Source organism: Notothenia rossii (assembly GCF_949606895.1).
Source record: "Notothenia rossii genome assembly, chromosome: 10".
Classification (NCBI taxonomy): Eukaryota; Metazoa; Chordata; class Actinopteri; order Perciformes; family Nototheniidae; genus Notothenia; species Notothenia rossii.
The window spans coordinates 6,702,728-6,718,164 of NC_136908.1; the positions used below are offsets into that span (position 1 = coordinate 6,702,728).

The 15,437-nt window shown below is 39.7% G+C and overlaps 1 protein-coding gene across 4 annotated transcripts in view; it reads left to right on the plus strand.

Moving 5' to 3' along the window:
* The window catches only part of hivep3a (HIVEP zinc finger 3a), a 40,917-nt gene extending 30,647 nt beyond the window's left edge, over nt 1-10,270 (plus strand). For 3 of the 4 annotated variants that reach the window (XM_079654193.1, XM_079654192.1, XM_079654194.1), the window contains 4 exons: nt 1,965-2,107; nt 2,570-3,798; nt 7,980-8,424; nt 9,367-10,270. In XM_079654193.1, coding sequence (XP_079510319.1) covers nt 1,965-2,107; nt 2,570-2,811 — 385 coding nt within the window. In that variant the 3' untranslated portion in view covers nt 2,812-3,798; nt 7,980-8,424; nt 9,367-10,270. The remainder of the gene's footprint in view (nt 1-1,964; nt 2,108-2,569; nt 3,799-7,979; nt 8,425-9,366) is intronic. The other variant, XM_079654195.1, reaches the window with a different exon arrangement.
* The last annotated feature ends 5,167 nt before the right edge of the window (nt 10,271-15,437 follow it).

A 15,437-nucleotide genomic window follows, 5' to 3' on the forward strand; every position in this document is an offset into this window, starting at 1 on the left:
TATTTGAGTTCAACATGTAAGAAGTAGAAAGTACAGGTATTTGTGTTCAACATGTAAGAAGTAGAAAGTACAGGTATTTGAGTTCAACATGTAAGAAGTAGAAAGTACAGGTATTTGAGTTCAACATGTAAGAAGTAGAAAGTACAGGTATTTGTGTTCAACATGTAAGAAGTAGAAAGTACAGGTATTTGTGTTCAACATGTAAGAAGTAGAAAGTACAGGTATTTGTGTTCAACATGTAAGAAGTAGAAAGTACAGGTATTTGTGTTCAACATGTAAGAAGTAGAAAGTACAGGTATTTGAGTTCAACATGTAAGAAGTAGAAAGTACAGGTATTTGTGTTCAACATGTAAGAAGTAGAAAGTACAGGTATTTGTGTTCAACATGTAAGAAGTAGAAAGTACAGGTATTTGTGTTCAACATGTAAGAAGTAGAAAGTACAGGTATTTGTGTTCAACATGCAAGAAGTAGAAAGTACAGGTATTTGTGTTCAACATGTAAGAAGTAGAAAGTACAGGTATTTGTGTTCAACATGTAAGAAGTAAAAGTAAAAAGTCTAGTGGAGGAAAGTACTGATACTAGAAAAATGTACTTAAGTACTGTAACGAAGTATTTGTACTCCACTACTTCCCACCTCTGACTATGAATATAATAATAATAAAATTCAGCACGTAAACATAAAGGGTGTTTATCTGCACACTGTTCTGTTCTTTTTTTCAGTTTTTCTCACATACATGTTCAGCAAGGTTAAAGCAGACAGGCTGAGATGAACACGCTGCGACGCAGAGCGCTGCCATCTGTGACTCTCTTCTGGCTTTGGGAGTCTGTGAACACATCCCTGTTGGGACTCATGTTGACGCTCCTCGCTGCCTTCCTCAAGGAATGAGTCATCCTCGCTCTCTCCTCCTCAGTCTGTCTGAGGAGGAGAGAGCAACAGAGGCAGAGGAGTAGTTGTTGGGGAAAGGTGAGAAGCAGGGGCAACTAGACTCAAATCTCAGGTGGGAAAAGGTGCTGCATGAAAGGCTGCTGATGTTGGGAGGGTTACTTTAAAAATGTATTCCATTACAATGACTAGTTATCTGGAGAAATATGTAATCAGTAACCTAATCTGAGCATCACAATATAAAAATAAAGTAACCTGACAGACTACTTCCTGTTACTTTTGGATTACCTCAATATCAAATTCAATGCAAACAAAATACTAGAAAAAAAAAAAATATCAATGTTTTACTTAAGCATGAGTACGAGTGTCACCTTATTGGGCCCTATTAATACAAAATAATTCATTAAGAGTTGTTTCGGAATTCTCGCGTCATTTCTACATTCTAATTTGAATTCCGGAATGGAATCGTCGTTTTTTTTATGTTACTTTAATGGATACCTTCTTTCTTGTGTCCTGATTATCCCGTTACATGTAATCCATTACTCCCCAAGCCTGGACATGAAGTGGAACTATAAGCGCCCCTTAATGAAATGTTTCTCTTTCATTAAGACCGTAAAAGCCACCCTGCGCCGAAAATAGAAGCAAAAACAGCCGATGATAATCAGAAGGATTGTTTGTCGTAGGAATGTGTTTTTATTTGGGCTGTTTTTTCACGCTTATTTGCAGCAGCAGCTGGTCTCGGCCAGGGTTTCCCTCCCTCTCCCGACTGTTTGTGTTGGCTTCCTTGCAGCTAAAAGGCCCTGAAACCTTGGGCCAGGCTGTTTGGACTGGTGTGAGCTGTGATGGGTGTGGGGGGGGGGGGGTTGTGCTGGTTTTGGCGTATGAAAGCCCCTCTGTTGCAGTGAAGTGGGAGCCCCTTCAGTGGACATGTGTGGCAGCTCAGTGTGTAGATAACGTACTCACGCTGGATAAACAGAGGCGGTGAAACGCTGCTTACAGGTGCCTGTCAGCTCCTGTTACTCCTATTGATTGAGCAGCATCAATACACATCTGACAGGGAAACCTCTCTTTACACCTGCAGGTCAAATGAGAAGCATCCACTCGTGCATGGTGATGGTGATGGTGGAGGGAAGAAGTGCCAAAGTGAGGACAGTGGATCCAACCTGCCAACATGCAGCCACGGCGTCACACAATCCCCATCGAACACCTGTCTCAAAGACAAAGGTAAGAGTTATTATTTATTAGTTTGTGATTTCCATTTCCTGTGCATCCATTATCCATTCTTCTCCAGTTGGACTGAGATGAGGGTGTCGCACTTTGCCTTGCACATGTTTTGGTGTTTTGTTTCTTTCCGTTAACTGTCAAGTGGGAAATAAGTATTTTTTGTAGTAAGTTTTTGTGTTTCTCTTATTATCCTACGATACTGTTATGGTTGGCTCTGAATAAGTAAACATGTAGGACTGACCATCTATTTCTATTTATTTAGTTTCTTTTAGAAAGGGGCGGGTCATATAAGATTATTTTCTTCTCCCTGCTCCTTTTCGCTCAATGGTGTGTTTAAAGAGAGATGTTTTTTTTAACAATTGTTATACATTAAGTTGTGCATACCGTGAACGGAACAAATACAAATGAAATTAAATGAAATTTTAAGCTTGTTTGTTCTTGTTGTTGTTGATGTTGTTGCAGGAAGCAGCATCGAACACCTGAGATCTGAAGCACATGGAGAAGAAACCGTTTGCTACCCGGACGCCACAAATAAAGGTATCATTTTTACGAGGTTGTTTTTCATACTTCTAATTCTGTTTTCACTGCAAACGAGAAGCCTCTTTTGTTATTTCCCCTTATTGAAATTCATCTGGTTTTCTACTGTAGAGGCAAAACATATATATATCTTGAGTCTCCAGGAAGGATGCATTTCAACATTTTAACCATCTCTCTGTTTCTTAGCTGACTATCTAAAACATTCAGCCATTACTTTGAGGTTTCAATTTCCCTGCTTGACAGCCACAAATATTCGCTCAACCCTAAACCCTAACCCCTAACCCTAACCCCTAACCCTAACCCCTAACCAATTGTGTTCAGGTTTGTTTGTATTTATATGCACATGTTTTCAAATTAATTGACCTACTATTACCCTTTTTCTGATCCCCTGTTTAGTGTAAAAGTACCATAGGAATCAGAGCAGTTATCCAAAATCAGCTTCACTCTGAAAAACCTGAACCGTTGACTTTAATTCAATATTTTATATCAACAGATTTCACATAAATCTATCGGCTTAGTTGAAAGCAATAATAATAAATTGACCCCAATCCTTTTTTATTTAAACTTAATATTATTGCTTTCAACACATTTATGTGAAATCTGTTGATATAATAAATGTAATTAAAGTCAACGTCTCTGTTTTTTCCCTAAAGAATAAGAGATGGTAAATGCAAGACAAATTGAGAGGAATTAAAACAAAATGTGTTCGATATGACTTTTTTTGTTCTGCCCCAGGTGGCCGTGAAGAACGTCCTCTTCCCCCAGATACAAGTCAACATAATGAACATAACAAGGATGGCCGTCGTGATGAACACACCAGCTCCAAAGCACCTGAAATCCCTCACCCTGCCTCCCCCGAGGGAGATAAACCTCACCCAGGAGGTCAGGAGATGAAACTGGATCAGAAAGAATCCCCTCGGAGGAGCTCGGCCTCCGCCATGAGGGCCGCCTTCGCCCGCAGACGATTAGACGCATCAACGTCCTCCGGAGAATCTGCACGAACTAAAGAGACGTCTCCCCCTCAGAGCCTTTCTCCTCCCCCCTCCTCCCCCTCCACATCCAGTTGTCATGTCTCCATCTCCACCCTAACTCCTCTAACAGTGCAGTGTCACACCCGTCTCCCCCCGAGAGACAGACCGACTACAGCGAGACAGGTGAGTCACTTAAAGATCACCTATTATGCAAAATCCAACTTGTTCTCGTCTTTTCTACATCAACATGTGTCCCCTCTGCTTCATGTCTCTTCTACATCAACATGTGTCCCCTCTTCTTCATGTCTCTTCTACATCAACATGTGTCCCCTCTGCTTCATGTCTCTTCTACATCAACATGTGTCCCCTCTGCTTCATGTCTCTTCTACATCAACATGTGTCCCCTCTGCTTCATGTCTCTTCTACATCAACATGTGTCCCCTCTGCTTCATGTCTCTTCTACATCAACATGTGTCCCCTCTTCTTCATGTTTCTTCTACATCAACATGTGTCCCCTCTTCTCCATGTCTCTTCTACATCAACATGTGTCCCCTCTTCTTCATGTCTCTTCTACATCAACATGTGTCCCCTCTGCTTCATGTCTCTTCTACATCAACATGTGTCCCCTCTTCTTCATGTCTCTTCTACATCAACATGTGTCCCCTCTTCTCCATGTCTCTTCTACATCAACATGTGTCCCCTCTTCTTCATGTCTCTTCTACATCAACATGTGTCCCCTCTGCTTCATGTCTCTTCTACATCAACATGTGTCCCCTCTTCTTCATGTCTCTTCTACATCAACATGTGTCCCCTCTTCTTCATGTCTCTTCTACATCAACATGTGTCCCCTCTGCAGAAAGAGATTCTGAAAGTTTCAGGAACAAAAGATTCTCTCACTTTTTGTCCTGATCCATTTCTATAGAAACAGCAAACAGTCCATAAAAAAATGTGCATTAAAATGTATATTTGAAAGGTTATTAAGAAATCTGGTTCATATTTAAACATATACTGTATGCACATATATGTACCCATCGTATATTTAGGTGTATACAAATGTCTCCCCTTACCACACAAACCCAGTTAACAGGTGTAGAAATGTTTGCAGATGTGAAAAACACCCGGCAGAGACCTCCTCTGAGACCTATATCAGTGTGAGAGGAAGTGGTGAGGTTACACCGAAACATAACCACACTTTTAGAGTACTTTTTTATGATTATTATATTAGGGAGAAGTGAGATATTCTCCCTGGTTGTTTGACATGTGGTTCCCATCTTTGGTTTTTAACGATGGCCTGCTTCTCGTTTTATCAGCGGCTGCCCAGGGAAAACATGTTGCGTCTATTTGGGAGCTCTGCGCTTTATTTAAAGGAGCTGCAGGCTGGGTTTGAGCGATAATAAAAAAAGAAGAGATTTGCCTTTTTCCTTCCTTTTGCAATAAATGTGCAGCTTTTAAAATAACCCTCGTATGTACCAGCCTATCTATATTTGTTCTAGGTGTTGACTCACTGAGCCACACAAGATTATCTTTGTGAGCCCAAAGCTGCTGTGTTTAAAAACTGTCGGCTAAACTAACACAGTCGCAGGTGAGTGAAAAGACGGCGGTTTGAACAAAAGCCACGCTCTGACCAAGTGTTAATTATACACACGACTAAAACAGATTCAGAATGCATGAAAAATAAGAATTAAATGCAGATTTTAGGTTGAAATCTGATGAAAATGCTGCAGAAGATGTGGTTGCATTTTCCATCTGTTTGTGATTTAATGCTCATACCTTGCATAATCTGTTTATTCCACACATTTACATATTATCAAAGTATACAGTATTTATTCTACTGTACATTTATTCATCTATATATTTTGTATGGATATCATTTTCTACTTCCTGCAACTTACTTTCACCATTACAGTATTTCATGACTTTTAAAATGTCTTCAGTATATTGTATGTTGCATTGTTGGAGGATCCTGAGATTTTAATTCCCAAAACGAAAGTGTGCTTATTATATGAAAAATAAAACCTTTGAGTTATATTTAAATGATGACGAACAGGTTGTTCACTTTCTGTCAAACGTAGGAGATGAATGGTTGGAATTTTAGGCTTGAATGAACAACTAAAAGGTTGAAATTGTTAGTTTAAATAATAAATAAATAGGTTTAGTTCAATGCTGATACTCACAGTCAGTTACTTTCAAATCACGGTAGATAAATCAATATCCTAATTTCTCAAAATTATTTCTAAAAAAACAGAAAAGCCCAGGTGGGTTTTCTGCCTCTGCAACTCAACTTCCTTTAAATATTCTGATGTCACCGTGTTTTGGTGATAAGATGGGGGGGGTTACCCTGGTTGCTGATTGGCTAATGGTTACACAATCCAAAACATCTTTATGACATCATAAAGTGGCCAAAATCTGATCAGCTCATTTTCAGACAGGTTTTTATAGAAATGGATCAGGACAAAAAGAGAGAGAATCTTTGTTCCTGAAACTTTCAGAGTCTCTTTCCACAGAGGGGACACATGTTGATGTAGAAGAGACATGAAGAAGAGGGGACACATGTTGATGTAGAAGAGACATGAAGAAGAGGGGACACATGTTAATGTAGAAGAGACATGGAGAAGAGGGGACACATGTTGATGTAGAAGAGACATGAAGAAGAGGGGACACATGTTGATGTAGAAGAGACATGAAGAAGAGGGGACACATGTTGATGTAGAAGAGACATGAAGAAGAGGGGACGCATGTTGATGTAGAAGAGACAGGAAGAAGAGGGGACACATGTTGATGTAGAACAGACATGGAGAAGAGGGGACGCATGATGATGTAGAAGAGGCATGAAGAAGAGGGGACACATGTTGATGTAGAAGAGACGTGAAGAAGAGGGGACACATGTTGATGTAGAAGAGACATGAAGAAGAGGGGACACATGTTGATGTAGAAGAGACGTGAAGAAGAGGGGACACATGTTGATGTAGAGGAGACATGAAGAAGAGGGGACACATGTTGATGTAGAAGAGACATGAAGAAGAGGGGACACATGTTGATGTAGAAGAGGCATGAAGAAGAGGGGACACATGTTGATGTAGAAGAGACATGAAGAAGAGGGGACACATGTTGATGTAGAAGAGACATGGAGAAGAGGGGACACATGTTGATGTAGAAGAGACGTGAAGAAGAGGAGACACATGTTGATGTAGAAGAGACATGAAGAAGAGGGGACACATGTTGATGTAGAGGAGACATGAAGAAGAGGGGACACATGTTGATGTAGAAGAGACATGAAGAAGAGGGGACACATGTTGATGTAGAAGAGGCATGAAGAAGAGGGGACACATGTTGATGTAGAAGAGACATGGAGAAGAGGGGACACATGTTGATGTAGAAGAGGCATGAAGAAGAGGGGACACATGTTGATGTAGAAGAGACATGAAGAAGAGGGGACACATGTTGATGTAGAAGAGACATGGAGAAGAGGGGACACATGTTGATGTAGAAGAGGCATGAAGAAGAGGGGACACATGTTGATGTAGAAGAGACATGGAGAAGAGGGGACACATGTTGATGTAGAAGAGACATGAAGAAGAGGGGACACATGTTGATGTAGAAGAGGCATGAAGAAGAGGGGACACATGTTGATGTAGAAGAGACATGAAGAAGAGGGGACACATGTTGATGTAGAAGAGACATGAAGAAGAGGGGACACATGTTGATGTAGAAGAGGCATGAAGAAGAGGGGACACATGTTGATGTAGAAGAGACATGGAGAAGAGGGGACACATGTTGATGTAGAAGAGGCATGAAGAAGAGGGGACACATGTTGATGTAGAAGAGACATGAAGAAGAGGGGACACATGTTGATGTAGAAGAGGCATGAAGAAGAGGGGACACATGTTGATGTAGAAGAGACATGGAGAAGAGGGGACACATGTTGATGTAGAAGAGGCATGAAGAAGAGGGGACACATGTTGATGTAGAAGAGACATGAAGAAGAGGGGACACATGTTGATGTAGAAGAGACATGGAGAAGAGGGGACACATGTTGATGTAGAAGAGGCATGAAGAAGAGGGGACACATGTTGATGTAGAAGAGACATGGAGAAGAGGGGACACATGTTGATGTAGAAGAGGCATGAAGAAGAGGGGACACATGTTGATGTAGAAGAGACATGGAGAAGAGGGGACACATGTTGATGTAGAAGAGACATGAAGAAGAGGGGGCACATGTTGATGTAGAAGAGGCATGAAGAAGAGGGGACACATGTTGATGTAGAAGAGACATGAAGAAGAGGGGACACATGTTGATGTAGAAGAGACATGAACAAGTGGATTTTGCACAATAGGTGATTAATCTTCCTCTTGTTTTGTTGCAGTATGTGGATGAGGTTGGTCTGACCCTCACCCCCCCACATCCCCCTCGACCCCGAGGGAACCATAACCTCCTGAGTCACCTCCCCCTGCACTCCCAGCAGCCCGGCCGGACCCCCACCCCCCTGATCCCCATCGGTGGGATCCACATGATCACGCCCCGCTCCACCATGCCCCTCTACAGCCTGGAGAGCAGACCCTCAGCGGGGGCGTCCTGGAGGCTGGGGGGGTTTCCTCCGCTGCAGCGCCACGAAACTCTGGAAGGAACGCAGCGAGACCCAGAGGTGTTGGTGGGAATACAGAGAAACACCAGAGGAGGTGTTCAACAACCGTCGAGTCCCGGGGAAGAGGCAAGACATCCGGGTATCGATACGGAAAGACGTGCTGTGTTGAAGAAGACTTGAAACGACCGATTGAGGGTTTAAACTCATCAGGAAAATGTTTACTGAGGTAATACATCAAGTTAGAAGTTTCTCATAGACCTCTATACAATCAGACTTGCTTAGTTAAAGGTCACCTATTATGCAAAATCCACTGATTCATGTCTTTTCTACATCAACATGTGTCCCCTCTTCTCCATGTCTCTTCTACATCAACATGTGTCCCCTCTTCGTCATGTCTCTTCTACATTAACATGTGTCCCCTCTTCTTCATGTCTCTTCTACATCAACATGTGTCCCCTCTTCTTCATGTCTCTTCTACATCAACATGTGTCCCCTCTTCTCCATGTCTCTTCTACATCAACATGTGTCCCCTCTTCTTCATGTCTCTTCTACATCAACATGTGTCCCCTCTTCTTCATGTCTCTTCTACATCAACATGTGTCCCCTCTTCTTCATGTCTCTTCTACAGCAACATGTGTCCCCTCTTCTTCATGTCTCTTCTACAGCAACATGTGTCCCCTCTTCTTCATGTCTCTTCTACATCAACATGTGTCCCCTCTTCTCCATGTCTCTTCTACATCAACATGTGTCCCCTCTTCTTCATGTCTCTTCTACATCAACATGTGTCCCCTCTTCTTCATGTCTCTTCTACATCAACATGTGTCCCCTCTTTTTCATCTCTCTTCTACATCAACATGTGTCCCCTCTTCTTCATGTCTCTTCTACATCAACATGTGTCCCCTCTTCTTCATGTCTCTTCTACATCAACATGTGTCCCCTCTGTGGAAAGAGATTCTGAAAGTTTCAGGAACAAAGATTCTCTCTCTTTTTGTCCTGATCCATTTCTATAAAAACTTGTCAGAAAATGAGCTGATCAGATTCTGTCCACTTTATGATGTCATAACGATTTGTTGGCTTGTGTAACCATTAGCCAATCAGCAACCAAGCTACATTTGAATTGCTTTTCTTTATATTACTGCCACTAATAATGCCATTTTCTCACCTTCAGCCTCGGGAAACTCTTAAAGAGACGTCGGCCAGCAGCGACACCCGGGTCAAAGACGAAGATCCGGATGTGGACAAACATGTGGCAGAAAGACCCGTTTACCCCGAGACCCCCAAAGGCCAAAAAGAGACTCCTTCCTCCGAGACACAACTCTTATAGGAGGCGGAGTCTTAAAGGGACAGTGCAAAAAGACTAAAAACCAGAGTCTGGTGTAAAAAAACACGACAAAAAAGCACTTCAGCACCGCTTCTGAATGACGCTGTTATGTAATTATATGAATAATATATATAGACACTACGTTAGATATGCAGTACGTTTTGTAAATCTTTTTTTACCCTCTGGTTTGATGTCATCGGTGTTAATTTATTTAAAGGCTATTATGCAAACTCTGTACTATATGCAAAAGCAGCTGGAATGAAAATAGAAGTTTTAATCTGTTTTTTCTTATTAACCCCTTATAACAGCTCTGATATATTATTGCTGTGTAAATGTACTGTATTACCAAAATGGATTTAAGAAGGTACTACAAATATTTATCCACCCGACCAGTATTTTGAAGTGCAATTTATGTCGAGATTGTGGTTTGAAACGTCATTCTTAAAGGCTGTGATTATTATTATTATTATTATTATTATTATTATTTGTCAGTTTTTATTTGTTTGTTGTTGTCTTTGTGTTTTGAAGAAGCAGGGTTTACAATCACCTCCTTTTCTAACGTCAGATCAGATCAAGCACTGAAAAATAATTTGATATCCAAAAGGAAAACCTGTTTTCACGTACATGGTAGCTACGGTGCAGTTTCTTTTCATAAACAGATTACATGTATTTTTGTGTTATTGCTTTTATAAACGATGCAATCACTCCGTCATTTTCATGTTTTCCATTAAACTTCTCATTTTTACAGATTTATATGAAAACTGGGTTACGTGTGTGTGGTTCTTCAATTTGGCTATAAGGTTTTTACTGAAGTGAATATACAGTATCTGCACTTTCCTTGTTGTTCGGAGATATAATCTTTATGGTTTTTGCACTTATTGTAAGTCGGTTTGGATAAAAGCCTCAGCCAAATGTGCTGTCATGTTTTTAAAATGAATGGTTCCTTGAAAGGTAGGAAAAACATATTTATCCATCTTTAACCAGTTTTAACTCGTTATTATTTTTTAAATGAATGGCATATTATTTATGCTGCTCAAAGCGTTAAAAAATTACTTTTAAATCCAATGAATACATAAAGTAAATCAAGTAAAAGTCCATTCAAATACCTTCAAGTATTTTCTTTTTGTTATAGTACGTGGTAAAAAAGTCATAGTATATTATGTCGATAAAAAAGTCACATTATAGTACGTCGAAAAAAGTCATAGTACAGAATGCCTGAAAAAAGCCATGTATAATATTTTTTTTTTTTATTATAAAAACATTCTAGTATAGTATGTTAATACATATTAGAAAAAATAAAATTATAGTATGTCAAAAAAATATCATAGTATCATTTGAGTAATTGTTATCAGGCACTTTCCAGCATTGGGCTATGGTAACATTTTATTTGATGTAGAGATTCTACTTAATAGAAAGCACTAATTTTAACATCGTTATATTTTAATTACCTGCCTTCAATTTGCTTGTTATTGTTTTTTTTAGATGTTTAATATGTGTCCTTTTCCTCCTCTCCTGAAGCTTCTACATGTAACCACCGGGTGGCAGGAGAAATCCATCTAAAGTCTACGTTAGCTCACGCTGCAACTTTCTCCTGAAATATAACATCCGGGAGATGACACACACACACAGGAGACTTCAAGCTTAATTTGGTGTGATTCACTTTGATTATTCCTCCTTTTATCAATAAACTGTCGTTCGACGCTCCACAGCAACAGGAACAACATAACATCATATAAATATAATGACACATTAACAAAAGAGGCAAGCTTTGATAAGCTTCCCTAGAAGAGCAGAGCCCAAAAGACAAATACACTATTATGAGATGAAAAATCTATTAGAACACTGAAGGAAACCAGAAGGAGAGAACTGTTTCATGGCAACAGATACGTTGTAAAACAAATGCAAATATAGAAATATACTACGAATTTACTAGAATGTCGAAAATAAATGATACTATGGTATGTCAAAGAAGTCATAGTATGTCGAAAAACATCTGATTGATATCTGATAGATCTGAAATATCCAATTGTATTCCATTTTAAATGTATTATGTGTGTGCAGACAGAGATATATCGAAATACCGTTTCCCGCAATCCCAGATACAAAAACAAATATAAAAATATACCTATATATATCAACAGACACATTTATACATATGATATGAACACATTAACCCTTGTGTTCTGTTCGAAAGCTGTTACCGTTCATGGTGTTCGCGGGTCAATTTTGACCCATGATTTATTTCAGTCCAAAACACAAACAAATAATAACTATCATCCGATATTGTTTTAACTACATCTTAACTAACTTATTATGCATTCATAACCGTACAATCCTGTCATTATTTTCATTTTATAGCCCCAAAACACATCACATATTTAAGTAAAAAATGTGATTAAATTCACTCATTATATTTGCTATAGTGAAGACAGTGGATAATTATGTTATATGGATCAAGGGGGAGGAGCTGGGGTGTCTAACGTCAAAGATGAATCTGGATTGGGCCAAATTTGATCTCGAGTCCCCCAAAACAATGCAGTTTTTTTTTAGAGACCTTCAGACTTGGCTAAAATGGTCAAAATCAGTTTTGTAGTGTTTATATATCTGTTGTCGAGGATATCATGAAGCCTGGTTCCGATAAAAAAAACTAGAGCGTAGTTATTATATAATTTTAAAGGTGACCTATCATGCAAAATGCACTTGTGTACGTCTTTTCTACATGAATATGTGTCCCCGGTGTTCCAGGGAACTCACCAAGTGTCAGAAAACACAACCCTCTCTATTTTCCTCCATACCCAAATCTCTTAAAAAGGGGCTGCAACGGATCTGATACAGACTGATCCAGATTTGAACACTTCTATGACGTCAGAGAAGTGGCGCTACGGCTACTGGGCCAACTCCACCAATCAGGAGGAGACAGCCACGGACATTGCCGTTCGAAAGCGCTGGAGACGCTGTAGTACATATGCCAGGCCTGTAGGTGGTGCTGTTCTCACAGAATCAGCCCATGCAAAGACAGAGTTAAATTGAGCGAAATGAGGAATGGCTAAAATGCATGATCTGTTTGGTATTTTGAAAAATAAAAAGTATAAATATGCCTTATATAGGTATGGTTCTACACTATATTATTCAAATATAGCATGATAGGTCCACTTGAAACGGGTCACGGGAGACCCGAACACAACATAAGGGTTAAAACATAAATAAAAGCACAACAATCAATATATATAATCGAGATATACAACATAACAGTCACTTCACCTCAATATCTTTGAGGTATAGGTTTTAGAATTTCAAGAAACATTTTAGAAAAATCAATACATTTGCTGTTTCATGCTATCATTTGTTCTCATTGACCTCAGCCCCCTTTGTTTCCACTGTTTCCAGAATGTGTGATTGTGTGTCACATCTAACCTCAGCCCAGAAGAACAACAGAGGACTCAATGGTTCCTCTTTGTGTTGATCATCATCACGCTGCGGCCTCACATTCCTGTCGCCCTCAGCAGGAAGTGGAAACAGATAAAAGTTCCTTTGCATCACGGCGGCAAAGTCCTCCTTCGATGCCTAATCTGGAGAAAGCTGGAGGTCAATGGGCTTCCTTATACACAAATATTTGCTTTAGATTAGTTTTTTTCCCTCTTTGATAGATAGTTGGTTCAATGCCACCATCCTGCGTTGTTACATCCTTCTGGCATTTCCCCCAGCACTTAACCCCACACACTCACACAAAGCACTCACACACACTTAATGTTGTCAGTTTTGTTATTTCCTTTTGCTGCTGGTGTTTCTTTCCATTTTCTACATTCCTGCTGGAGTTCTGATGAAAAAAAAAAATTCCTCAACCAATGCGAGAGTTTCCATCTTACACCTTAAACCATTTAAGGTAAGGTAGTATTCGTTACTAAAAAAAATCGCAGATGATCTTTAAAAAACCTCCTTTTTAGGATGAAACCAACCTTTTTTAAATTTTTATTAAATTTGACAAATGTATATATTTACATTTGTGTATTTATGTATTTGTTTGTTTATTTTATAGGCTTATTTATTTATTTCTATATGTATTAAGTTATTATTTATTTATTTCATAGCCATTTTTATCTATTTATTTATGATAATTTCTAATATTTAACTCAATGGCATTTCATGGCTGATTGCTGTGATATGAAGCTTTTAAATCAGTCAATCTACAAAGAAATCAATTAGAAAAAGTATCTGCATTTAAAATATTTTAAATGAACGTGTCTTTATCTTATTTTTTATAATTATATTTATTCTAATTTTATCTGTGGATTTGATTCATATAACCTTATAACTTAAATAGCAGATAAGAGCTAGGAATACGTTGCATGACAGATGTTACTACACTTATGACTGTGTTGGAGGCCAGGCTTTGGTCAATGCAGGATGTCATTGAGTGTGTGTGTGCGTGTGCGTGTGCGTGTGTGTGTGTGTGTAACAGAGAGCTGATGTGGCAGCCGGCTGCGTATCTCTTTATGAAGGTCAGAGCATGTTACACGCAGAGATTCTGTTTGTGTGACAGTAAAGACGGTGCCATGACCTCACTTTCCTGCAGGGGCGTGTGTGTGTGTGTGTGTGTGTGTGTGTGTGTGTGTGTGTGTGTGTGTGTGTGTGTGTGTGTGTGTGTGTGTGTGTGTGTGTGTGTGTGTGTGTGTGTGTGTGTGTGTGTGTGTGTGTGTGTGTGTGTGTGTGTGTGTGTGTGTGTGTGTGTGTGTGTGTGTGTGTGCTGACAGCTTACCCCAACTTCATCCTCCTCATATCAGCGGCACATGCAGGCCCCGCTCTGTTTCTGCCGCTCATCCTGCAGCGCCTCTGGAAAAACATGAAGCACGTCACCTCACACAACCTCCTGTCTCTGTCACAATGCTGAGGTATTTATGTGTTTAGTTATTACTAATACTTGAACCAAAGACTGCAGTTGCAACTAATCGTTTTATTAAACAAAAACCAAGTTTGGGGATTTTTTTACATTTCTCATTCAAAAATCTTTTTTTCGTCTCACAGCGGGGACATTTTTAAGAAACGTATTAAACAAAGATGAAAGCACACAACTATAGTAAACAATCAATAGCAACATTACAAAGTAAACAGTGAGTAAATAGTTAGCATGATGCAATCGGGTAATGGTGTTCATTATAATGTATTTGTCATCAGTTGTTGTTTTTTGAATTCCTCTTGTAACGTATTAACAGTTAATACAAATTACCGAACAAAAAATTGACTATTGGGCAACTCAAAATAACTACATATCATAGAAAATCACACAAAAGGTGCAAAAATGATGTCCGAGAGATAAAAAAGACACAAAGACACAATATACAACCCCAGAGAGACACACATTATCACACAGACATAACAACAATAATGTTTAATGATGTTCAGGGGAGGCTGTGGCTCAGTGGTTAGTGTGCTGGACTTCGAATCAGGGGGGGAACAAGTTTGAGTCCCACTGCAGTCAGCATGTCGTTGTGTCCCGGAAGACACTTCAACCCAAATTGCTCCTTTGGGGATTGTCCACAGTACTGAATGTATGTAAGTTGCTTTGGATAAAAGCGTCTAACAAGTGACATGTAAAGTTCTATCGGTGCAAACCCTAAATATTTGTATTTAGTATTCTTTAGAATTTGAAAATCTAGTTCCAATCCACATAAAACATACCGAACACCATCAGTAAATGTCTCTAAATCAGCTGATCCTCTCCATGTGCTCCTTCACCCCTCTTGGCCTGTAGGGGGCGCTCACAATACTCCATGTTCTGGTCACTTCAGGAATGTGAGGAGGGCAGGTGTGTTGTGTAACAGATGTGTTGTGACGAGCACAGTGCAGTAGGAGGTGCTGCAGTGATTAGTATAAGTAGATGGTCTGGAGGAGCGTGAACACAAAGCACCTGCTCTCCGGAC